This window comes from Paroedura picta, chromosome 16 (genome assembly GCF_049243985.1).
Source record: "Paroedura picta isolate Pp20150507F chromosome 16, Ppicta_v3.0, whole genome shotgun sequence".
NCBI lineage: Eukaryota > Metazoa > Chordata > Lepidosauria > Squamata > Gekkonidae > Paroedura > Paroedura picta.
In genome coordinates this window covers 8,289,060-8,314,300 of record NC_135384.1, presented here as the reverse complement: position 1 = coordinate 8,314,300, position 25,241 = coordinate 8,289,060, and the positions used below count along the sequence as shown (strand labels likewise).

General features: G+C 49.7%; 3 protein-coding genes and 1 long non-coding RNA gene across 9 annotated transcripts in view; 2 read left to right on the top strand and 2 right to left on the bottom strand.

The window, feature by feature from the left end:
• Positions 1-4,816, top strand: part of LOC143826706 (L-fucose dehydrogenase-like) — a 9,442-nt gene extending 4,626 nt beyond the window's left edge. Inside the window, exons 4-9 of the mRNA XM_077315611.1 lie at positions 140-206; positions 969-1,060; positions 1,690-1,794; positions 2,199-2,266; positions 3,042-3,138; positions 3,731-4,816. Of these exons, the coding sequence (XP_077171726.1) occupies positions 140-206; positions 969-1,060; positions 1,690-1,794; positions 2,199-2,266; positions 3,042-3,138; positions 3,731-3,883 (582 nt within the window). The 3' untranslated portion in view covers positions 3,884-4,816. The remainder of the gene's footprint in view (positions 1-139; positions 207-968; positions 1,061-1,689; positions 1,795-2,198; positions 2,267-3,041; positions 3,139-3,730) is intronic.
• LOC143826705 (L-fucose dehydrogenase-like) overlaps positions 1-14,477 on the bottom strand; it is a 32,721-nt gene extending 18,244 nt beyond the window's left edge. Inside the window, exons 1-5 of one of the 5 annotated variants that reach the window (XR_013227104.1) lie at positions 14,051-14,170; positions 13,691-13,793; positions 13,204-13,333; positions 3,050-3,262; positions 2,262-2,576 (exon numbers count right to left, since the gene is read on the bottom strand). Coding sequence is in view for 1 of the 5 variants with exons in the window: in XM_077315609.1 (XP_077171724.1) it covers positions 14,051-14,171 (121 nt within the window). In the remaining 4 variants the exon portion in view is untranslated. Of the gene's footprint in view, positions 1-2,261; positions 2,577-3,049; positions 3,263-9,177; positions 9,302-13,203; positions 13,334-13,690; positions 13,794-14,050 lie in introns of those variants that run through there. The other 4 variants (XR_013227103.1, XR_013227105.1, XR_013227102.1 and 1 more) reach the window with 4 other exon arrangements.
• On the bottom strand, positions 4,773-7,392 carry LOC143826707 (uncharacterized). Its single transcript, XR_013227106.1, has 2 exons — positions 7,020-7,392; positions 4,773-6,902 (listed from the first exon to the last, which is right to left on the bottom strand). It is a non-coding gene; the product is annotated as an uncharacterized LOC143826707 (long non-coding RNA).
• Positions 7,355-25,241, top strand: BCAT2 (branched chain amino acid transaminase 2). 2 transcript variants are annotated; one of them, XM_077315605.1, is made up of 11 exons: positions 7,355-7,492; positions 15,585-15,659; positions 16,243-16,443; positions 18,051-18,161; positions 18,875-18,994; positions 19,458-19,621; positions 19,720-19,862; positions 20,111-20,196; positions 21,197-21,337; positions 21,436-21,510; positions 22,766-25,241. In XM_077315605.1, the coding sequence occupies exons 1-11, from the start codon at positions 7,454-7,456 to the stop codon at positions 22,802-22,804; spliced, it is 1,194 nt and encodes a 397-aa protein (XP_077171720.1). In that variant the 5' UTR covers positions 7,355-7,453; the 3' UTR covers positions 22,805-25,241. The 2 variants fall into 2 exon arrangements, with proteins under 2 accessions (XP_077171720.1, XP_077171721.1); XM_077315606.1 differs by lacking the exon at positions 7,355-7,492 and adding an exon at positions 14,830-14,848.

Here is a 25,241-nt window from a genome sequence, read left to right as displayed (position 1 = left end):
TGTGTCCCTCTCTTCTCTTCTGTCTCTCCTACTGCTCTCAATGAAAGGCCCCAGCCCAGGTCATTCTGACGGTGGCTCCTTTGCAGGATTCTCGGTTCTGTCATTATTCTTGCCCTGCTCTTGATTTGTGTGCCTGCAGGTGCTGATTTCGGTGACCGTAGAGCGCTATGGACACCTGGACTGCCTAGTGAACAATGCTGGAGGGCGTGAGTTGTGCCCAAAATGATTCAGCTTTGGGAAGAGCCTACAGGAAGTTTGCGGCTCGTGGCGGGTTGGGGGTTTCTTCCATATTCAACAGTGAACGAAGAAAAGCTGATCTTATGAACTTAGGCAGATGGTGAGTGGGTGGGAAGGAAGGGATGTGCCAGTGTTTGTCTCTTGTGGCCTTTCCTTAAACACCCATGGAATTGCTGATCACCACAGTGGGATTGTAGGTGAATTTCCTTCAGTCCAGGCTGAATTCAGAGATTTTTGGTGTGGGGGGGGGGATCAGTTGGGCATGAAATTGGGAGTCACTGTGGGTGGGCAGGGAATTGTGAGTTTCTGCATTGTGCAGAGGGTTGGGCTAGATCAGGGGTAGTCAACCTGTGGTCCTCCAGATGTCCATGGACTACAATTCCCATGAGCCCCTGCCAGCATTTGCTGGCAGGGGCTCATGGGAATTGTAGTCCATGAACGTCTGGAGGACCACAGGTTGACTACCCCTGGGGGTCCCTCCCAACTCTTTGATTCTTTGATTCAATTTATAGATTTATTTTATTACGTTTGTATGCCAGCCTCCCCTAATGATTCAGGGCGGTTCCCAAGATTAAAATGCAGACTAGAATAATAGAATCATAGAGTTGGAAGGGACCTCATGGGTCATCTAGTCCAACCCCCTGCGCTATGCAGGATGCTCACAACCATTGTAATATAAATAATATTTAAAATGACTGTGCTGATTCCATGAGGAATCCTCTCGCAAACAGACCCTCCCGACCAGACCATAGACGAAGTGAGTGCCCAGGAGTTCCGTAGCCTCATGGATCTCAACGTGGTCAGCTATTTCCTAGCCGCCAAGGTGAGAGACCCCACTGTTAAGAGCAGCTCTTCTTGGAGTTAGCAGGGAAGAGGACCGAGCCCTTTTGCTGTGGCAGAGGTCCAGAGAAACAGGAATGTTGCCAGCAGAGGAAGACTGTTAGGTTTGGATGTCACTAGCTGCAGACTTTAGAAGACCGACCTAAAACGGTGCAGAATTGGGCAGCAGACCTTTGGCTGGCTTTGAAGGGCACAGCCCCTAGATTGAGGATTGGCCCCTCTGAGATTGACACACCTGTGAGGAGAAGAATTAGACTAGCCAGCTCGTCTGGAGCCAAAGGGAGGGACCAGGGCATCTTCAGCCCTTCGAGCAACAAAAGAGGGGGGAACAAACTCAGCCCAAAATAGTCCAGTTTTGTCAAGAGGGTTAAATATCAGGTGTCTGAATATCAGGCTGTACAATTTACAAACATTCCTAGGGGAGAACCGACTCTTCGATTTGGCGGAAGAGGCATTTGGGCAGCAGGAAGTATGCAGGGGCTACAGTACCCTTGAGCAAGAAGCCGGGCATCTGTGGAAGGGATAGTCCTCGCTAGGAAAGGAGGACAATTGGCCCGGAAGAGGCCACTTCATCTGTTTCCAAGTGTGCTTTCCCCCTTCCTCTATCAACAGTTTGCACTGCCCCACCTTCGGGAAACCAAAGGGAACATCATCAATATCGCCAGCCTGGTGGTTGCCATGGGGCAGAAGTGGGGAGTGCCGTATGTGGCCTCCAAGGTAAGTCTGGGCCAGAGCCTCCCCCCCCTCCCCAGACCCCTTTTCACTCTACTCTCGAGGTTTAGACCAAGTGTGGGCAAACTGTGGCCCTCCAGGGGTCCATGGACTACATTTCCCATGAGCCCCTGCCAGCGGATGCTGGCAGGGGCTCATGGGAATTGTAGTCCATGGACATCTGGAGGGCCACAGTTAGCCCACCCCTGGTTTAGACACTTCTGTTCCTCTGCTTGGTGTTTAAAAGTGAGGGGAGAGTGGGTGGGCATTAGTGATGTGTGGTCAAGGAGCAGTCTAATCTTAACCCGCTCAGGATGTTTTATTATTATTATTATTAATTTATTTTTATACTGCCACAAAGATGAACCTGGTCCATGGCAAACTGACCTGTCACCCATTCATCTTTGCAGGGGGCTATTGCTGCAATGACCAAAGCCATGGCCATAGATGAGAGCAAATATGGAGTAAGAGTCAACAGGTACAGATAATTTATTATCCACACGGAACCAGCAGGGGCACATGCTACTTTCCCAAGGAATGTTAGGAAATGGGAACTTACAACCTGAATTTCAAATGGAAGAGATAAGGGGGGCGGAGTGAAAGAAAGGGTGCCAGGTAATTGCTGTTTAGCTCCAGAACACTCTGTTGTGTGGTTAAGAGTAGCAGTCTCTAATCTGGAGAACTGGGCTTGATTTTCCACTCTCTTCCACACGCAGCCAGCTCAGTGACCTTGGCCTAGTCTCAGTTCTTTCAGAGCTCCCTCATCCTCTTCCTCTCTCACTGGTTGTCTGTTGTGGGGAGAGAAAGGGAGAGCAATTTTAAGCCTATTTGGGACTCCGGGTAGTGAAAAGCAGGGTACAGAAAAACAGTTGTTGTTCTGAAGTCCCTGCGGTGAAAAGACGTCTCCAGCCCGGCTGTTTTTTCCCCTTTCAAGTTTTGCTTCTTTGATGAGAAACAAACATTATGGATCAGCCCAGCCAGAACATTTATATATTGTTCTATTCCCTGGCCCCCATCTGCGGGTAGCTAAATCTTTGGATTGGGGCTATATGGAGGATTAAACTGTTTCTGCAAAATCAGGGGACTCCCCCCCCCCCCCAAGTTAGCAGAAAAATCTGATTTAAAAACAAATAGTGTGAAATTTAGATTTCCTCCCATATTTTACAGTATATAATGAGATTTGCTTGATCCTTTGTCATTCCCCTTCCCCTCCTCCTCCCCTTATTTAATCTCTCTGCCAACTTGAATTCCAGCATCTCACCTGGGAATATCTGGACTCCCATGTGGGAATACCTAGCTAGCCACAAAGCCAGCCCAGAAGCAGCGATCCAGGAAGCCAGCGATGCTCAGGCAAGTCCTTTGAGGCAGGTGACCGGGGGTGGGGGGAGGCGGAGGGTCCACTGCATTCAAGGTGATAATGTGTAGAACTGCATTAAGAAAACTTGACTTCTGGTATCTGTTGTGCAAAGGGGACCTGTATGCATAAAAGTGCTTTGTTCATACATTTATGGTAAACACGGGGAAGATGAAACAATAGACTGTGCTTGCTACAGACCTTCCTAGAACTCAGCCACATTGCTCACACTCTTAAGGACTAGAAACGTAATCTGATTTTTAAACAAATTCAGACTGCTCCAGGAAATTGTGCCGGATAAGAGCAGTTTCAGCTACCTGTGTGAAATGAGTAGACGCAGCGTGGTGTTGAGGTTAATAGAGGTGTCCCTTAATCTGGGGAACCAGATTTGATTCCTCATCCCTCCTCGTGCAGCAAGCTGGGTCACAGTCCTGTTAGAGGTGTTCTCCTAGAGCTCTCTCGGCCCCACCTACCTTACAGGGTGTCTGTTGTGGGGAAAGGCAGGGACTCTTATGGGTAGTGAAAAGTGGGGTATAAAAACAGCTTTCCTCCTCCTCAAACTATATCTCTTGTCTTGCACTTTTATAGCTCCTGGGACGGTTTGGGACCCCTGCGGAGGTGGCAGCGGCTGTCCTGTACTTTGCTGCTGACGGCACGTTTTGCACGGGGATCGACCTTGTGCTTAGTGGAGGAGCTGAACTTGGTTATGGAAAGAAGAACCCAATTGCTTGCAAAAGCTAGCAGCTCAGGGCTTCCGTGGTCTGGGCCCTGCGTATCTGAGGGCTGCCTCTCTGAATATGTTCCCCAGAGAGAGCTTTGATTGAGCAGTGCCAATCAGCTAAGGATCCCTGGCCCCAAGGAAATCCACCCGGCCTCAACCAGAGCCAGGCCCTGTCAGCCTGATGGATTGAGCTCCTCAGAGAGAGCAGGGCCCTGTCGGAACGCGCCAGTCCTATGGTTGAGGCTGGCTGGATAATAAATAAACATTAGATTCAAATCTCAGGCCTCCCTCTCACTTCTGCCTTCCTTTTTCCTCCAAGTTAATATCTCACTGGCTAAGAGTCATTACTGTCTGCTGATTCGACAGTGATAACTGTGCGTCTAAATTGTTTTAAACTGTTTTAATATTTTTACTTTGATTGCTGATTGTATTGATTTATTGAATTTTACATTGTGTAACCCCCCCCCTGGGACAGTAACACTGACAGGATATAAATGCCCAAATATATACATAAACCCACCACCTCCCGAGGAAGCCTGTTCCACTGAGGAAGCATTCTGTCAGGGACTTCTTTCAAATGTTTAGCCGAAATTTGAATTGATTTCAACCCATTGGTTCTGGTCCAACCTGCTGGGGCAACAGAAAACATCTCCTCTATATGATGGCCCTTCAAGTCGTCTTCTCACCAGGCTAAAGAGAACAAGCTCCCTCAACCTCTTCTCATACTTGATCTCTACATCCCTCACGATTTTCATTGCCCTCCTCTTTTTTGTTGAGCAGCCCTTGGCTGGCCACCCTGCCCCAACCATGTCTTCTTCATCTTGTGCCCCTTGATTGATGGACAGTTCAGTATTTTGAGAATGTTTATTAACTTTTTCCACTTGTATATAAAAAAAAGACAAGAATGCATCAATAGTACTGCATCATTTAATAAATGAGCAATTATTCATAAAGCATTTTTGGGTATTTTTGGGTGTTTGGGATCTTTGCCATCCTTTTTCTGCTCATCCTCCAACTAGCGCTGTGACAGGCAGGCAGGTAGGTGAAGTCAGGATCCTGGACTCATTACACCAAGGCTAGCAGAGTAACTAATGATAATTACTATTTAATAGGCACACTACATTTCCTAAATGCTCAAAGCTCTTTTTTTAAAATGACTGGTCTTATTCTTGTATGGGTATTTTCTTTAATTTTATGTTTCATATATTTTTCTTTCTTTGCTGCCTCGAGAGCTCTCACAAAATACAGCCTTTGTGTAGATTATTTCAATAATCCTTACAGCTACAACCTCCCTTCAGGGTTACGTCAGAAAGATAGTTAACAGCATGGTTTTCACGGCTGGCGAAGGAGAGTGTTGAGACTCAATAATACCAGGCTGAAAGTCGATTTATAACTGTGTAATGACTCAACCAAGAAACTTTGTACTTATTCTTTGAGTATTCTACTATACCAATGCCAGCTTTGAACTGGGATCAAGGCTTGAGAGACTGATTCATGTGCTGATTTGGTGCAACATGCATGTCGGTGAAGATCTTTGACCAAGGCCCTTCTTAGTGTTTCTTCATCTATGAAGATCTTTGCTGCTGATGGCACATCGCAGAGTTAGGCAGTGGCCGACCTCCTTAGTGGTGGCTGCTGATGGTTGAACTCCATCCCTGCTAAGATCTTCAAGCATCTGGTGAAACTCATCCCATTTATCTAGCCTTTGGATCACACACAAGGACTACCACTTTCTAAAATGCATTTATTTTGTGATATATTTATATGCTTTGCTTAGCTGTTCTTTGAAAACCACTCAATACAGTTAGAAGAAGCAGGGTTAAATTCATTTTAGTCAATAAACTCAGTTTGGCAGGGGATCCCAAAACTGGGACATCTGAGCAGTCCTCTCTCTCTCTCTCTCTCTCTCTCTCTCTCTCTCTCTCGGACAATTTTGAGATTTGTTTGTATTAGTTTGTATTAGTTTGGATAAACAAAGGGAAATAGGCTGGCGCTTGAGAGAGTGCCAAAATATATTCCAGCCTGAACTTTCACAAGCCAAAGCTCTGGCAGGAAAGCTGATTATGCTGTAGCAAATTTTATTAGCCTCTAAGGTACCAGCAAATTCCTGATTTATCTTCAGTTGGAGGAGTCTTTCTGCCAACCAGGCACTAATGTTTGCAGGCACAAACACAAAAGTTCTTTTATGTGCTTTACCTTCTGTTGGAGCTGATTTTAACTGAGCTCTTTAGTTTTACATTAGTTCTTCCTCCCCTGCCCCCCCCCCTTTACATGTCCCAATAAACAGCACACAACTCGATGACGTGGACAATGTTTGTGCATGTTCTTGTACACGGTCCCTATTGGCTTGCCTTTCTATACCCCCTTCTGCATGTTTCCTGTGAGTAAGCCAGATACATGTGCTGTAAGAGACTATATCCTGCTTGCTCCAGCTGTGCCATTGGCTGTATCAGAAGGCGTGTATGGGGAAAGGCAGATGTGATTGGCTGCATATTCCCTCCCCCCCAACACGGGGGGGGGGGGGGGAGGAATTACCAGCTAGGCTGCTGAGAAAACACCCTCCACCCACACCCCTCAAGCACTCCCCTTTGCTGTTTTCCTCCCTGTGCATCCAACAAGGTCCTTCTAGTCTTGCTCTCCCTTGTGGCTAGGGTTGCCAGCTCTCCCCTGGCGGGAGATGGGGGAGTGGGGATTGCCAGATTTAAGACGGGAGATTCCTGGAGATCTGGTGATGGGACCTGGGGAGGACAGGGACCTCCGTGGGGTACAATACTTATAGAATCCACCCTCCAAAGCATTCATTTTTTGCAGGGAAACTGCTCTCCGTAGTCTGGGGATGAACTGTAACTCCGTGTGGGGGGGGGGTCCCCAGGTCCCAGCTGGAAGGTGGCAACCCTAGGTGGCCCTTAAGAGGGCCAGCCTCCTGTCCTATCTGCCTTCCCCTTCTCCCTGCAAAGAGGCGCTTTTCACCTGACCCACCCAAAGTGGAAGGGCTTAATGCCAGGGGGTGAGTGGTGCCCTAAGTCAGGGGTAGTCAACCTGTGGTCCTCCAGATGTCCATGGACTACAATTCCCACGAGCCCCTGCCAGCATTTGCTGGCAGGGGCTCATGGGAATTGTAGTCCATGGACATCTGGAGGACCACAGGTTGACTACCCCTGGCCTAGAGGGCAGCAACACTGGAGTCCAATAGCACCTTTCAAGAGTCCAATAGCACCTTTAAGATTGATCTTTGTCGGTCTTAAAGGATGCTCTTGGACTGCGGGTTTGCTGGGCTGCTTCTGAGCCACCCTATAGAGACCCCCCAAAAGCCCCAATTCTCCACCAGCGGAGGGAGAGCGCCCGTCCCCCCCTTTGCAAGCACGCTCCAAGGCATTGCATTTGCTTTACATAATAAGAATCACAGTCCAGGATGGCGGACAAGCCGGATTTGAATATCAGGGGTATTTTTTTTTGGGATGGGGGAAAACAGCGGGGGGAGGAGGGGGAGGAGGAGGAGGAGCGGGGGGAGGCGGGCCGGGGGCGGAACTCTTCTCTCGGGCCCGGCCCGGCCCCGCCCGGCCCCATTAGACAGGCGCACCATCCCGGGCATGGCAGCGACGGCGGGAGTCCCGCGGGCCTTCAGGCGGGTGAGTGGGGGGCGAGGGGGGGGAGGGGTCTGCGCGCGGGGAAAAGGGGAGGGGGCGCCCCGTCCGGGGGGGGGGAGAGGATGGTGGGCTCGGTCCCTCCGCAAAGGGCTCCGGGCGGAAACGTGACTCCTCTTTCGAAAACGGTCCCCCTGCCCCAGTAGTTGTTTAAGGATTGTGGATTGGGTTTCTAGACCGCCACTCTCGGCCAGGCCGGCTCGCGGCGGTTTACAATAATAAAGATTTAAAAAAAAAATCATTTTAAAATCCCCATGCCATTGAGGGCAGTACACATTGGGACAACAGCCTCCTGGTTGCTGGGCACGTTGCACAGAATTGACATTCGTGGGTCTCCTGTGCTTCTGGTTAATGGGGTGTTTGTCACCTTCTGGTTTGAAGAAGAAGAAGAGTTGGTTCTTATATGCCGCTTTTCCCTACCCGAAGGAGGCTCAAAGCGGCTTACAGTCGCCTTCCCTGTCCTCTCCCTTCCCTCCCCCAGGTCGGGGGTCCCTAGGGAAGTCTCCCAGCTGTCTGCCATCCCTGAGGTTCCTCTCCGCCCCTTCCTTAAAGCTCTTTAAAGCAGGGGTAGTCAACCTGTGGTCCTCCAGATGTCCATGGACTACAATTCCCATGAGCCCCTGCCAGCAAACGCTGGCAGGGGCTCATGGGAATTGGAGTCCATGGACATCTGGAGGACCACAGGTTGACTTATCCCTGCTTTAAAGGGCTGCCAATAATTACACCATCATGCTGTTCCTGCCTCTCCAAGCAACAAACAAAAACAGCAAACAAATACCCAACCTGGAATAGAGAAGAGACCCTCAAAAAACTGCTACTGAATTTAATAAAAGCCCTGCTTTCGGAAAGAGGCATGGCCAAGCTTCCTGCCTCCCTTTGCTAAGGAAGGTTCCACCAGCTTCTTTCACTTGGTACCTATAGGAACAGCATCCCTCAAAGGGACATTCCTGACAATCTGCGAAACCATCCTTGCCTCAAAACATATCTCTTCCTTCCTAGAAATCCTTCAGTTTTGATAATTCATATCCCGAGGGACTTTCCCTGGAATCGGGGAGATTCAGGGTTTGAATCCCTGCTCAACCCTGGAAACTACTGAGTGACCTTGGGCCAGGTGCAGACATGTGACCTAGCCTACCTTGCAGGGTTGTTGTGAGGACCAAAGCAGAGGAGAGGAGAATGATATAAACAACACTGGGTGCCCGTTGGGGAGAAGGGAAGTCAACAAATCTGGATTTTAAAATTAATACAGCCGCTATAGTTGTTCCTTATCCAGAAATCATTTCTTGTTTCTTCTCCTTCTCCCCAGTCCCCAAAGAAATGCTCACAGCAAAGGGAAATAGACATCTCAGAAACCCTAACTAGAGAGCTCTCATCTGGGAATACTGAAGTTAACCCTCTAGTGCTAAACCTTTTCCTAAGGAATGAGCATACAGGACATCTACTTTACAGGGGACAAGAATAAAATGCCTTTTGTTAGACACACCCAAAGCACCTTGCATTGAAACCTCCCTCTGAGCTTGTGGAATTCCTCCCCACCCACACACCCCCGCATCATTGGTGAATTTTCTGAGTGGCTGTCTTAATTGCCAGCCTGCCTCTTGCTTTTCTGCCCCAGCCTCTTGGCAATCTACCTCTGCCTTACTTTATTTACATTGGCCAGTTAGTCTCACCTTGAACACGGTGTTCTTTTCCACTTCTTTTCCCCCTCCCTTTGACTTTCTGACATGCATCTTGCAAGAACTGCAACTTACTGATAAACTGAGCTGACTGCGTTGAGAGGCCTGGGTTGGATTTCTGCCAGAGAACAGACGTTCAAAGCATTACTGTTTGTCAAAGAGGAGAAGGGGAAGGCCATTGAGGCATTCAAAATCATTCTCATTTCATGCCAGCAGCAAGAAATAGCTGCTTCTGGTTACTACGAGTTTCAGATGGAGTTTGGCTTTTCTCCCAACGTTTTGCTTTCCAAACCCAGAAAGCATAAATCCTCTGTAAAGGAACCTGGAAAATTGTGTTCTGGATTGCTAAATTTCTACTGGTGGATTGTGAGCTACAGTGGGGTCATGGCCTGGCCACAATTTGTTTAGAAAAAAATATATAACAATGTACCAAGGATCGATCTATCCATCTATCTCATTCATTCATTCATTCATTCATTCATTCATTCATTCATTCATTCATTCATTCATTCATTCATTCATTCATATACCACCCTCCCCTGAGGCTCCATCTTAGATGGAGGGCGGTACCAATTTGTGATGGTATAGCTTTCCTCAAAATCCCTTTCTCCAGAATAGTTTTCTGTTTCATTGCAATTATCTTTGGGTCTCAGTTCCAGTGATCTCCTTTGGGAACTGTGTGTGTGTGTGTGTAAAGTGTCCCTGAGTAGTCACAGATAACTTATGACAAGAGATGTTCAGAGGTGGTTTGCCGCTTGCCTGCCTCTGCACAGCAACCTCGAAATTCCTTGGCAGTCTTTCATCCAGACACTGACCCTGCTTGGTTTGCAAGACCTGACAAGATTGTGCTAGCCTGGACCATCAGAGTCAGAGAGCTAGTTAAAGGGATAAAAATGGAACAAGACACCCTCGAAATGCAAGTATGCCAAATAATAGTTGCAGCCTGCAGCTAGAAATAGATCAGCGCAGCATAAAACCTGAGAGCTGCAGGCGCGTTTCAGGACTTGCAGTGCAATCCTACACATGCTTTCCTTGGAGTAAGCCCCACTGACCAGGCCTGAGTTGGATTCTAAGTAGACCTGCTTAGAATCGCTGTCCTTGAGAGGTCCTTCCTTTCATCTCACCGTGTCCCCCCCTTTTTTTTTTAATGGAACAAATATTTGGCATCTGAATTTTATCTGGCAGGGTGATGTGATAAAACTTCAAGACTTCAGAAGAGAAAGATAAAATGATCACTGGGTTTGCATGTTAAGCAGGGTGCCTGTTGCGGGGAGAGGAAGGGAAGGCGATTTGTAAGCCGCTTTGAGACTCCTTCGGGCAGTGGAAAGCGGGGTATAAAAACCAACTCTTCTTCTTCTTCTAGGTGGCCCAGGACGGAGGCCCTCCATTGTCCCCCCTTTTTAAAACGATCCCAAATGAGAGACCTGCCTGTTAATCAGTTCCCAATTATTCTAAGGAAGCCTTGCTCTACCAGCGTCCTGTGCACTGTCCCTTTAAACGGCCGCTGCAAATGCCCTTGTTATCCAAAAAAGAAAAGCAAATTCAAAAACAAATTAAGAACAGAGAATCAAAAACAAGGCTCTCTTTGACTGAGCTTTTGCCCTGCCAGGTTGATACCGGGGATCTTTCCTCGGAGGAGTCATTAAACGCTCCCTCTAGTGCCGGCTGCTAATCCCTCCCTAATCCTTCTAATTAGTGGTTAACTCAATGCCCAAAGGTTTGGATTTGGGCCTGGGCTGCCTGTACACCCTTGCTGCCACGTGTCCGCTGAGGCCTACACAGGCGGCTCGCGGGGCTGCCTAACTGCTCCCTGGCATCAGTCCAGCAAGTCTTGGCTGCTTCTTCCCTCCCATTTGTCCTCTTGCCTCGGGGACGGAGCACCGCTTGCTCTCTGGTTTACATTCTAGGCAGAGGTGAAAGGTGCCAAGGAGGCCCGAGACCCTGGGAGGCTGGTTCAAGGGCGAGAAAACAAGGCCGAGAGCTCCAGCTGGGTGTTCATGCCTGGATTTCGGTCCGGGTCCCCCCCCCCCACCCACAGGTGCTTTGCATGTTGTCTGCGCTGCTTATATAAGCTGGACCACACCTATGGCATCTGGGCTTGCGCGAGCACACCCTTCGATGTAAGAGCTGGTCCCTGCTTGTCCCTTGTGCTTTATTTTTTGGAAGAACGCAGCAGTCTCTTTCAAATTCCTGGCATATCTTTTTGTTTTGGTTCTTTGCTCGCTGCTGGAGAGCCGAGCGGTGCCTTAGGCAATCAGGGGGAGGGGCGTTTCAGCCTGCTTGGGCATTTGTCCCAGACTCTCATTTACGAGGGAACGAGGGAGGGGGCAGGGTATATACCAGCCACGATCAAGTTTGCAGTGCAAATGTGGAATCAGTCCTGGAATGGGAGCATCACAAGTCTTGTTTTTTTTTTAATTTAAAAACCAATTTTCTGGTTCTTACGGATAACAAGCCTGAAAGTCTACCCCCCTCCCTTTCTGTACGGTTACCTGTGCTGAAAATACTTCTTCCCATGCTAGAATTCCAGATGGTCTGAAAGATCTTTTGGATGGAAACGGCTTGTATCCCCACCCTTAAAGCCACCTAGGTGAATATATAAAACTGTCCCCTATCAAGGCCCGTCACTGGTTCATCTAGCTCATTATCGACTACCGCAGGGGTCCCTAGCCTGTGGGCCTCTTTGGGATTCTGACACAGGGCGGCAAGTGCAGCAACAGAATGGCTACCCCGGGAGGCGAAGTCAGCCACAAAATGTCAACGAATAAGTTATAAAGATGTAAATATTTTCAGGCAGAAGCTTTGTTTAACAGGATGTCTTTGGATCTGCACAGATCTCCAGGGGCCAATCAGAAGCCCCACTGTTCTAAAGCCCCATCCACTTTTTAAAAAACACTTGGGTGTCACGAAAAGTCCATTGGGCACCATGGCACCTACGGACCCCATGTTGGCGACCCCCAGTCTGCTGCTTGGTAGCAGCTTTCCAGTCCCCTGTGGAGACGGGTCTTTCATGGAGGTTTCAGCCACTGATGTTGGATCCAGAAATGATCCAAGGCAGCCACCGTATTCAGAGAAAACCAATTTCTGAATACCAACCCAAGGAGGCAATATTAAGAGCAAGATCTTGGTTTCTCAGATCTGTTTGTTGACCCTCTGGGGCAACTCGTTGGCCACTGATTGAAACAGGACGCTGGACTAGGTGGGCCCTCTATATTGCACTTGTGTTTCACAACAGCGGCCTCCCAAAATCCTTTAAGTAGAAATACCTAGAATCAAGTGCAAAACCTTCCCCATCCAAAACGTGTGTTCTAATGTCAAGCAATGACTGTTCTTTCCATGGTGCCCAAACCAGAAGTGGGGACCTCTTAATCTGCAGCCAAATGCCCCACCTCTGACCATTCCTGGTTTTGTATTCACAAACCTAAATCCGAGCCAGAATGCCTGTTCTGCCCATGAACAAGAATTGCCCAGTAAAAGGCATATGATCTTATCCTTCTCTATCTGATTTGCTAGAATGATAAAACCAATCTTTGTAAAGGGATCTTGAATTTCTTCCCTCCCACACATACATCCTTTGAAATTTTTAAACAGAGGCTGGAGAGCCATCTGACAGAGAGGCTGATTCTGTGAAGGCTTAAGGGGGTGGCAGGTGACAGTGGATGAGCGAGAGGGTTGTGAGTGTCCTGCACAGTGCAGGGGGTTGGACTAGATGACCCAGGAGGTCCCTTTCAACTCTATGATTCTAAGACCTGATCTGTAATCCTAGAATAGGCCTTAGTGCTGGAAGCCTGGCACCCTCTCCCTTGTGGTATCCACTGAAACAGCCGTCACCCATCTCACTTTCCTGATAGGGTCACATGTGCCTCATGCGTTGGAAAATTTACTGGTGTTCTTTAGCCTCTTGCTGCCCCCTGTTGTTCAAAGAGAGTTCTGCATCCAGGGGGGGGGAGTCTGTAACTAGATTGCAAAACAGACTGAGCTTAACAACGAACGCATGAAGCTGCCAGTTTGGAATCTGACCTTTGGTTGGTCCAGCACATAGCCCTCTAATGGGTGAGGGCTGGCCGAGATCTCGGATGCCTTTCCTCAGAGGGAACGTGCTCTGAGTCCTCGATCAGTTTGGTTGCTCCTTTTCTGCAACTTTCCCCATCTGTGCAATAGGACAGAGGCTGAAAGAATGTTGGTCTTAAACCCTGTTCCTTGATCTTACCACTCCCCACCCCAGTCATAAAATCATAGAGCTGGAAGGGACCTCCAGGGTCATCTAGTCCAACCCCCTGCAGAATGCAGGTAACTCACAACTACCTGCCCACCCAGAGCGACCCCATTTCTACACCTAGATGATGCCCCCCCCGCCCCCCAAAAGCAACAACTGAGAATCTCTGGCCAGTCTGGTCTGGAGGAAATTCACCCTTTGACCCCAAATGCAATCAGCATTTCCCTGGGCCTGCAAGAAAGAGCCACAAGAGCCAAGCTCAGACACAATCCCTTCTGCCCACCCACTCACCATCTGCCTAAGTTCACAGAATCAGCATTTCTGTCAGGTGGCAATCCAGCCTCTTCTTCAAAACTCCCAAAGGAGAACCCACCGCTTCATGATGTGACTTTTTCTGGATGGGGAAGGACAGGATACCAGCGTGAGGCTGAGCTCTCAAGCTCACCCAGCTCTTTGGAATTCAGTTCTGGCTTAACTGCATGAAGAAGAATGCGGTGCAGCCTTAAAGCTGGCACGTCTTCTGCAGAGAGAAGATTCTGTCTAACTTGACATACCTGAGATTGAATCTCCCCCCCTCTCCCCACTTTGCAGCATTTGGCCAAGGAGGAGGGAAAGTGAACCCTCTTGCTGCCAAAATCCATGCCGGCTTACCTTCTCGAATCTCCCCTCTCGGTTTCGCCGGCCGGAGCTGCAGTCTCTCTGCCGCAAGGACCCAAATCCCCCCAGCCGGAGCAGTTCCTCTTAGTAGCTGCTTGTTCCTTCTCTTTCCCATCCCAGTCTGCTGCTGCGTGTAACTCAACAGGGGCTGAAGTTCACCCGCCCAGGGAGATTACAAAAAAAAAGGAGGGGGTGGGGGTCAGAGGTTGGTCCGCGTCTGAGGAGACAATGACCACCTCGGCAAAACAAGGACGGACGGGCGTTCCCACGCTTGGCTCCTCAATGGGCAGCTTTGTGTCACTCTTGCGGGAAGCTCATTCAGCCTGGGAGCTGGTCGCCAGCTTAGGCGAGGCCCAAAGAAGGCAAAGAAGAAGGCCGGATTCTTCCCCCACATGCATATAATGGGATGTCCCCCATGCTCCCAGGAGGCCCCAGCCGTGCTTGCAGATTACACATTAACAGAGGCTGTTTGCTGAAGGGCAGTGGATGACACAAACGGGAGATTAGAGGTCCCTCCTTCCCTCCCTGTTTGCTTTTTTAGTTATTCTCGCCCCTGAAGAGACTCCGCTGCACCCGCCGGGTAAGGCAGACTTGCAAACCGAGGAACGTTTATTAGCCCCCAGGCATTTTCATAGAATCATAGAGACGGGAGGGGGCCTCCAGGGTCATCTAGTCTCACCCCCTGCAGAACGCAGGAGACTCACAGCTACCTGCCCACCCACAGTGGCTCCAGTTCCATGCCCAGATGAGGCCACTCCCCAAGTGGTCAGTGAAATTATTTGATTCCTGAAAGTACGGTCACGAGGCCTGTGCAGATGGGGAAGGGAGTCATGGCAAGAAGGTGTAATGGAATGCCTGAGACTGCAGAAGAAGAAATCCCGGAATGTGAAATGGGTTCTTCAGAACATACCCTGCACTTCAGACCCCTTGGCTGCCTTCTGATGGGTTTCTAGCCTGGTCTTTAGCCCTTCAGACCTCCAAAACATCTAGGCCTGGGGAACCACCTTTTCCCAAATATTAATCAACTGGGAAAGAAGGAAATTATTTGGGGGCCAAACTCTGCATGGCAAGGCTCCCTTCCCAAAAGCACCCAGGCCTCGAAGGTCCCTCTCTGGGGAGGTCCACCCTGTTCTGTCCCTTTTTGGCATTGAGGTAGCCGGCTGGGGCAGTTCCCTGTCAGAAAAGCTGTGGGGGGGGGGGGTTGTTGGCTGCCTCAGAATTTGGGACGGTTTTTCATTGGACTTCTGCTGCTCGTGTGAACGTTCTCCTGTCTTTGTTTGCTTGGAAACCTATTTCTTTTTTTAAATTATAGGTGTTTTTGGGAACCTGATGAGTGGCTTTAAGGGATTCAGTCCCTTGAAATGTGGCCTGCTTTATCTGTGACATTACCATTGATCTCCCCACCCATTACCATTGATCTCCCCACCCATTGTTGAGCTGACCCGGGAGGGCCAGAATCAAAGGATTCTTCTCCCTTTGTGGCGATGAGAGTTTCTTTTCGTAATTCTTCCCTCTCTTGCTGCTTCAGGTTTTGAAAGGAAGGGCATGCGCCACTGCGATTTTGCTTCTCGGGCCTCAGAGATGTCTCAGTTCCTCATTCAAGGTAAGGAAATGTGATTCTCTGATCAATTCTGGACATCTAAAACCCGCCATAAAATAAGAACCTAACTACAGTCCCAAATAAAATTGTCCAACTGCTTCTCGGAGACTGACAGCACTGGACCCTGCCACATCTGCCTGGGGAGGCTACTGGCAGGGGCTCATGGTCATTGTAGTCCATGGACATTTGGAGAGCCACGGTTTGGCCACCCTGGCTTCAGATCATCCAGCTTTTGAGATCTTCAGAAGCCTTCTCTGTGGTGGCCCTGCATAGATGGCTTTTATTAACAGTCCGTGCCAGGTGCTGAGATGCAGAGAGGGCACTCCGTGAGGGCGTTGATTTCAGAATCTGGAAAGGTTTTTATGGGAGGAGGTGATCCTTCTGAAGCACCCACCCCAAACAAGATTGACTTCACATTTTAATTTCAAATATTTATCTCTAAAATATACCTTTGAACCAGGAAAAAATTTGTCCCTGGGATGGTGATGGGAAATGACAGCCACTGAAAGTGTTTTACTAGTAGCGGAATACGTCCGTCTCTTTGATAAACCGAGAGGGGCTTAACGGTTGCTGTGTCATTTCCTAGGCCTCCGATCTCCAGATCGAATTGACCAGCCGGCCAAAGCCCAAGCCAGACTCTGGGAAGTTGGTCTTCGGCAAACATTTCACCGATCACATGCTCACGGTGGAATGGACGCAGGAAAACGGTTGGGGCAAACCCCACATCAAGCCTTTCCAAAACCTCACTCTACACCCGGCCTCTTCAGCCCTGCACTACTCAGTCCAGGTAACAGCTTCAAGGAACATTCTGCAGTGACTAAAAATTTCACAGCAACACCCATAAAGCCCCGTGGAAATTCCTTAAAGGTAAAGGTATCCCCTGTGCAAGCACCGGGTCATGTCTGACCCTTGGGGTGACACCCTCTAGCGTTTTCATGGCAGACTCAATACGGGGTGGTTTGCCAGTGCCTTCCCCAGTCATGACCGTTTACCCCCCAGCAAGCTGGGTACTCATTTTACCGACCTCGGAAGGATGGAAGGCTGAGTCGACCTTGAGCCGGCTGCTGGGATTGAACTCCCAGCCTCATGGGCAGAGCTTTCAGACTGCATGTCTGCTGCCTCACCACTCTGCGCCACAGGAGGCTCTTGGAATTTCCTTACTTTCATGCTAAAATCTCCTGATTCAGGCGCAGCCCTGACTGCACTCTCTGTTCGCCGCATGTTTTGTGAATCCCGAGAAAAAGGGTGTTCCCCCTCAACCCCGGGAGGGAATTCACGGTAACCTAAAGTGGAAGCTCAGAAATCACATTGGCTCCCTCCGCTGTTTCCCGCCTCGAAATGATGGCGTTTGAGATCCGACCCGTGCTGTGTCTCTGCCCGCCCTCCTCCACTCCCCACTGGATTTGTTAACAAATATATGAACAGGATTATGTTACATCGTAGTTCCAGAGTAGCACAAGCAGGACACACAAACACACACACACACACACTGCCTCCCCATCTCCCCTTCCAGCAAGATTGAAGGTTCTTTGTCAATTTCTTGGGGAGAATTCCAGCCATGGTCAGTTTCAGGCAGGGATACTACCAATGTGGTTAATTTCATCCAGAAGTTATATTTTTAAAAGCTTCTTTGTTTTACAACATAGGAACAACCTAAGGTGATGACTGAGTTTTTTAAATAACAATAATAATAACATGCACTATATGGGGGCGGGGAGGGAAGTGATGACCCAGGATGCTTGTCTGAAATGGCACACTTAAAGGGGCAAGCAGGCACCGTTTTTCCGAAGCAGATTTTTAATTTGCATGGCTCCCGAGAAGGCTGGGGGAGAAGGGGGAATGAGCAGCACAGCATAGGGAGAAGGGAAGCCTTTGGGCACTTTCCCCACAAGAGCGGGAGGGAGGGGGGCGATGAGAGCAAACAAAAAAGCAAGGAAGGGGGTGGGATCAGCTGACTGTGCCCCCGAAGTAAATGTAAAGGCCATGACACAAAACCAGCCCTCGGTTATTGGCATTCAGAGATGACGTGTGTGGAGAATCAGGCGCAAATTCGATGTAAACTTCCAGAGACCAATACAAAGGAAACCCAGAGTGTACAGATAACTGCAGACGAACCTCGGGTGAAACAGGCTCAGGCTGCTGGAGGGAATATGGTTCTAAAGCTGTAGGAGTGTCTTAGAGCTGCTGACCCCGAGGGAGAAAGTTTCAGAAGCAGTTTATCCCTTCTGGCGGCAACAGCAGAGAGGGACTGCTTCTTTCCTGCCTGGCTTGTAGGCTGCCCAGAGTGACTTTGGGAAACAGGATGGCGGATCAGATAGATCTTGGATCTGGTCCACCTGGGTTCCTTCGAATGCGGTAACGGTATAAACTATTCCCCTTTTCCCCTCCGTTTAGCTCTTTGAGGGGATGAAGGCTTTCCGGGGCCTGGACAAGCATGTCCGTCTTTTCCGTCCCGCGCTGAACATGGAGCGCATGCTCCGCTCTGCTCTCCGTGCTTGCCTGCCTGTGAGTATTTCCCGTGACTTCCTCCTCCTGCCTCCCTCTGGCCTGATGGCCAAGCTGGGGTTTAAATCTGTCACCCTGCCCAAGAGGGGTTTAGATGTGTTTTGTTCAAAGACACTAGGAGGAGCATTCTCATGGGTCCTTTTTCTCTGCGCAACGTCCGGGCTGATTTGACTGATTCCTGCAGGGAGAGGGGAGTGGGAGGGAGTCTGGGGAAGAGAAAGGACAGTAAAAAGCCAGCTTGGTATAGTGGTTATGAGCGGTGGTCTCTAATCTGGAGAACCGGGTTTGATTCCCCGCTCCTCCTCAACATGAAGGCCAGCTGGGTGGCCTTGGGCTAGTCACAGTCCTCTTAGAGCTGTTCTTGCAGAGCAGTTCTCCTAGGGCTCGCTCAGTCCCAACTGCCTCACAGGGTGGGTGGGTGTCTGTTGTGAGGAATGGTGTTCATAAGCCGCTTTGGAACTCCTTTGGTAGAAGAAAGCAGAGTATAAAAATACAGTTCCTCTTCTTCTTTGTGCTTGGGAGCCAGGCCTCCAAGGCTCCTTGGGATAGTAGAGAATTTTTTAATGGAGTTAGGAGATAGCCTGGGAGACTCTCTCTTTGGGGGGATTTTAGGTGGGGAGCAGGGGGGGGGAAGAATTCTGGCTTTTGAGGCCTACGGTGCCTTGAGGAGCACCACTGATCTCTCCGGGCCTCTGCCTCTGTCTCCCACGCAGCCCTTTGACAAGGCTGAGCTACTCGAATGCATCCGGCAGCTCATCCGCGTGGACCAAGACTGGGTGCCCCAATCGGACTCCGCCAGCCTCTACATTCGCCCCACCTTCATCGGCACCGAGGTGGGTCCTTCCTCAGGCTTCCGCTCTTCTGGGCTGCCGTTCCGGTAGCCACCATGGACCGGCCCTAGGCCAGAACAGGGGAGACCCCAGGTTCTGATTCGATCTCAACCACAAAACCTTTTGTTTGGACTGGCCTACTTCCTAGGGTTGTTGTGAAGCTCAATTTGAAGGCCATCTAAGAAGTTAAAGCCGCAGAGAGTGGCTCTGTCCTGTGTTTCTGAACCGACCACTGGGTTACCGACCACCAGGGACCAAGCTTTGCAAGCTATTGTAGCCAATAAAATCTCTGTGCCTCCTCCCGTTCATCTCCAGGGTACTCCCACCAGTAAGCTGATAAGTTAGTTTATTCAGTGACTTGATTCATGTCAATAGTATTTATACAAGGACTAAGAGCAGTCAAGTGTTTAAGTGCCTTCGATTCCACTGTGGTTTGATCTGATGTGTCACTTTTCTCCCTCCGCAGCCTTCTTTGGGGGTGGCCAAGCCAAACCATGCCTTGCTGTACGTGATCCTGGGGCCCGTGGGCCCATACTTCACCACCGGCAGCTTCAGCCCCGTCTCTCTCCTAGCTGATCCCCGCTTTGTCCGGGCCTGGATAGGCGGGGTCGGGGACTGCAAGGTGGGGGGGTGAGTAAGAATCCCATCCCCTCCTCCTGCCCACCCCGAGCAGGTTGTCTCTGCTCCTTAGGGGCGATTGGCGTCTGACCGGTATCTGTCCCCTTCAGCAACTATGGCCCCACCATCTACGTGCAGAGCGAGGCCGCCAAAGAGGGCTTCCAGCAAGTCCTGTGGCTTTATGGGGATGACCACCAGCTGACCGAAGTGGGCACGATGAACATCTTCATGTTCTGGGAGGACCAGCAGGGAGGTGAGAGGATCGACCCTTGGGGGTTATTCTCAGGTCTGGCCACTTTGAAGCTAGGAAACATGCTGGCGAAATGCATGTTTTCAAGTCAAAACAGGCAGCGGCTTCATTCGATGAACTTAAAACAGGAAACTGAAGTCCTCGGGATTGTTAAATCCACACTCAAAGGCTGTGCCGACACTGCACTCCCCTGGAATTGCAGACTATGCACACTGCTGCTTTCACGTAACAGCTGCCGTTCCTTCTTCCAGATCCGGAGCTGGTCACCCCTCCGCTGAACGGGATCATCTTGCCCGGCGTGACCCGGCAGAGCCTTCTAGATCTTGCACGCAAATGGGTGAGCATAGAAGAATGAGAGCTTGGTTTTTATACCCCGCTTTTTAGTACTGGAAGGCGTTCCAAAGTGGCTTACAATGCCTTTTCCCTTCCTCTCCCCACAACAGACGTCCTATAAAGTAAGTGGGGCTGAGGGAGCTCTAAGAGAACTGTACTGCAAGAGCAGCTCTAAGACAACTGGAACTGGCCCGAGGTTCCCCCCAGCTGGCTGCATGTGAGGAGGAGTGGGGAATCAGATTCTCCAGGTTAGAGTCTGCCAGGTTAGAGTCTGCCACAACACCGTTCTGGATTTCTAGAGTGGATTGAAACAGAAGTCCCCAACCTCTGTTAGCCTGTGGGCACCTTTGGAATTCTGACACATGAGAGGGTGGAGAGACACACACAAAGGGAGTCCAACTGCAGGGGAGAAGAAGAGTGATTTTTTAAAAATGCAGTGGGAAAGGAGTGAGAGCGAAAGACTAGAACCAACACCGTCATGGCAGCTCCTGCCAGGATAACGTTATTAATTTGTTTTATTTATTTGATTTTTATACCGCCTTCCTGATCAACGGGCTCAGAAGGAGAAGAGTTGGTTTTTAAAGCCTGCTTTTCACTGCCCGAAGGTGTCCCAAAGCAGCTTACAATCGCCTTCCCTTTCCTCTCCCCACAACAGACATCCTGTGAGGTAGGTGGGGCTGAGAGAGCTTTGAGAGAACTGATTTATGAGCACAGCCCTATCAGGACTGTGACAAGCCCAAAGTTACGCAACTGAGACATATATTTGTTGTGTGATCTTAGGCACATTAATATTAGGGGGAAGGGGTCGGCGTAACCCCTGGTGGAACTGTGAAGGGCTTGAACAGGAGCACGCTATCAGATAAACCAAGCCAGGCAGGAGGATCTTTAAATGCCCTATGCTATCGCCGCCCCCAGATACTCAGCCCCCTGGCAGTAAATTGTTCCCCCACATCTCTCCATTAACCCAGAGTTTTTCTCATCCTTAAAATCTCTTATCTGCTCAGGGGGAATTCAAGGTATCGGAGAGGGTGATCACCATGTCCAGCTTCATCAAAGCCCTGGAGAAGAACAGGGTGAAGGAGGTGTTTGGATCGGGCACAGCCTGCGTCGTTTGTCCCGTGAACAAGATCTTCTACCAGGGCAAAGTGAGTTGTCACCCAAAGCCGATTCCGGCCTGTCGGTTCTCCCCTGAATGCCCCGTTTCTTTCCCAATTTGCAACGTGTTTCTCTGCCCTCCCCTCAGCACTACCACATCCCCACAATGGAAAACGGGCCGGAGATCGCTAAACGGTTCCTGAAGGAGCTGACAGACATTCAGGTAACTCTGGCAGGGACAAAAAGTGGGTTTTAAGGGCTTCCTCTTAGGCTGGGTTTAGCCGTAATGTGTATGGGGGGGGGGGGGATCGGTATTTATGTATTCTCTTCTTCCCCGGGTGAGGATCGTCGATTCCTCCCAATGAACGGGCTTCCTTTATAAAAAAGAAAACTTTTTATTGGAAAACATAACAAACTAGACATCACGGAACTTTGCTAAGACTGAAGATCCTAATCAAACTACTCTCTTTATTGACTCTTTGCCCCCCGATCCCTCCTTGCATCCAGTGGTTTGGGCGTAACCACAGGCTTTGTGTAAAGGCACCCACTTGGATTTAGTGTCCTGGGAAAGAAGGCTGTTCCCAGGTCCTTCCCAGTAGGGAAGCAGGAAGCTCTAGTCAGTAACGAAAGATCAAAAATGGAGGGCATGAGGATGAAGATGAAAGGGCCCCACGTAACCCGATGGGGTGTGATCAGAGGTGCTGCTGCAGACCTGAGCATTGACGGGAATTAAACCACAGAGCAGAAGTACACAGACCAAATGACAGAACAAATATATATAATGGAAAACATCACGGCGTGTAGCATGGCAAGGTGTAGCACAGGTGTAACAAGACCAAACATGGGCAAAGCATAACCTGATTTTGACGCCCCGCAGGGGTCCCAAAAGCAGCCTAGGGATGGATCAATTGGAAAGGGAGATTTAGAACATCCACAACACTAGTAACATTAAACCCCACCTTGGCCGCGGCTGCTTTTTGCAGTCCAATTACATTTTCAGGGCATGTGGAGTTTGGCCACAGGGGACAGCTGAGGGTTGTGGGTTTCCTTTTCGGCCACCAGAAGGCAGCATGGCCCTGGACGGCAGCTTGGATTTCCTATTTCCACGCCTGCAGATTTCAGTTTTGTCTTTTGATTTCTCCCGGAAGAAAGCAAAGTAGACAGAATCGTGGCTACCCTCAAGGAAGGGGTCCATCTCAGATCAGGGACTGGCTGCCTGGGTGGGAGGGGGGGGGGAGTGTCTCTCTTTTAACTTTATTGCTTCTTTCTCCAGGACTGTCTTGGTGCAGACTTGCATGGTGTCCTCAGTCATTGCCTTTCACTTGCACGTATGAGCTGCCAATATTGGAAAGCACGGAGGGGATTGGAGGGGTCACGGAAGTTCTGTCTTTGGTAGTACTTTGCGACGCAGGGAATAATACGACGAAGCCCAAAGCATCAAGCGTTCTCTCTGACTGTCTCTTCCTCTTCCCCCACAGTACGGCCGCATTGCCAGCGACTGGGCCCAGCCCATCTGACCCAGGCTGAGCAGACTCCACCGGACGCCCTCTTCCTCTGCAGCCTCTCTCTGCAGCCAGTTTTATTTATACTGCAGCCTGATACCTTCGCCTCCTCTGCCTCGCACCTCCTCGGAGTCCGGACCGGCCGGCTGCTTCTTTAAAAGAACCGTTTTGTTCTGTCACATGACGCACGGAGGCCGGTTGCGGTTCCGAAAACACTCCACACGGGGGAGCTCTGGGGGTTTGAAAAGACTTCGAGGCCGGCCTTCAGGGAGGGAACGGAAGATCTTTGTGGACTGAGATGCACTCTCCGTTTTGTGTCCTTCTCTCGGGTTCCAAATTCAGCTGCTTCCTTCTTTCAAAGTGCAATATGGAGAGAGTGTCGAGTGAGAAAAAGTGTGTGCATTTAAAGAGTCTGGAAGTCGCAGACACCCCCCCCCCCAGAACCATGTTTAGATATTTTCGATCTAAACAAAATTGTTCTTTAAAATGTTCGTTTAGGTGCCAAAACTCTTGGTGCTAACCTTTGAACTTTTCTACCTGTTTCCTTATGCCCGGGGCACTGGATTTTGCCATCCTGAATTCAGAGAGGGCCTGCCAAACTTCTCATTCTGCACCGCGGATTTCCAGAAGGCTAAAGTTACTGTTTAAACTTTCTGTCTCAGAACTGTATCAATGCTAGCTTAGTTAATGAAGTGTTGCGTCTGCTGCAGGTTCAGAAGAGGTTTGGAGTCTGGTTTTGTTTGCTTTTTTCAATGCCAGCAATGTTTTCTTTGTTTTGTTTTTTAAACTCCAGAAAGTATTTAAAATTGCAGGCCACTTCCCGCCACCCGCCTCTGAACCCCCCACATGGCTCTGCGAGCGATGCATTATGGGATTCCTCTGAGATAACAATCCAGCGATTCCTTGGCGTATCGCTTCCGGAGGCTGACGTGACTTAGGGGGAAAAATCGCTACGCTTCCACCATAGCCGCCATTCACATCTCCCATAATGCAGTGCAGTCTGAACCGGTGCTCTGTGGGAGTTTATGCTACTGTGGATTCTTTGTAGAGTCCATAAATGGAGTTGCCTTATAGGGAGTCACATGGTTGGCCCATCAAGCTCAGTACTGGCTGCTCTGCCTCGGTGTGGCTCACTGCAGTGTCCCCACCCTCCCATCATCTGCAACCACAGGTCCTTCAACCATAGATGAATTCTGCCTGCCAAGCGAATGCTCGATAGGAACGTTAAGAAGAGCCCTGCTGAATCAGGCCAGAGGTCCATCTAGTCCAGCATCCTGTCACACACAGTGGCCAACCAGCTCCTCTGGGGGGCCAATGACAGGGCAGAGGGGCCCTTGGTGTTGCCTCCTGATTCCAGGATTCAGAGGTTTAGTTCCTCTGAAATTTGGAGGTTCCCCTCAGTCACCAGGGCTAGACGCACGTGCACAGACTCGTTGCCCATCTAGAATGTAGGCTGGTTTTCCATATGCACACCCCACTAAACGCAAGGGGGAGGCATTGTCCGTGCCTGGGTGCACCTCTTCCTCAGGGGCACAGAAGTAAACTCCTTCTTCACACCACGTGTGTAAGTGATTTGTGGAGCTCAACCACCATGTGATCTAGTGACGGCTGCTTGTGGAATTCATCCCTGGGATGCACATTGACGGCCGCTAGCTAAAACAGCTTCAAAAGGGGGTGTCGGTAAATAGTTGTGTCCATGTTTGTTGGCCATACTGGTTGAATGGAGCCTCCATGCTCAGTGGAATCTAAATGGCTGGAAGCAAGGGGGTGTAATAGCCAGGCAAGGCCTTGGCCTCCAGGTCCCTTCTGGGGCATGTAGTTGTCCACATGTGAGATGATGCTGGGCTCAATGGACCCTCGGTCCAATCCCACAGGATTGTTCTTACGTGGACATGCATCTGTGGATTTATTTCTGCGGCTCCTACTTCAAGTGTGTTAATAAACCTGCAAAGGGTGCGGATCTCCTTTGCTGGAATCCGAGAGCATTGGTGCTCTCGATTCAGCCACTGCCAAAAAAGGCCGCTCTCTTGAGTTCTAAGACACCTTGTAAGTTATTGGTGGCCTGATATTAGAAGAGCAACATTTTGGGAGAGAGAGAAATGGCCAAGCGTGGACACATCGAAAGTTAGGGTTTGTTTACGGGGGATCTTTTGCGTCTCTCTGTTTTTACCAAGATAGACTGCCCTTTTGGACTTGCCTTCTGAAAAAAATGGGGACACGCCACAGTTATTTCGGACGCTTGCTGGAAAATGGTAGAATCTCAATGGCCAGCAGCTCTGCCCAACTTTTGCTTCTTTGAAATGGACACTGGGTTGCTCAAAACTGTTCATGGGGCAAGATTAAGGTGAGAAATGTTGCTTGTGCAATGCAAACCATTTGGTTGGTTGTTCCCAGATGACTGGAGTGAACTTTTTTCCTGAAATAAAATGGAAGGGGTTGCGTTACTCTAAAA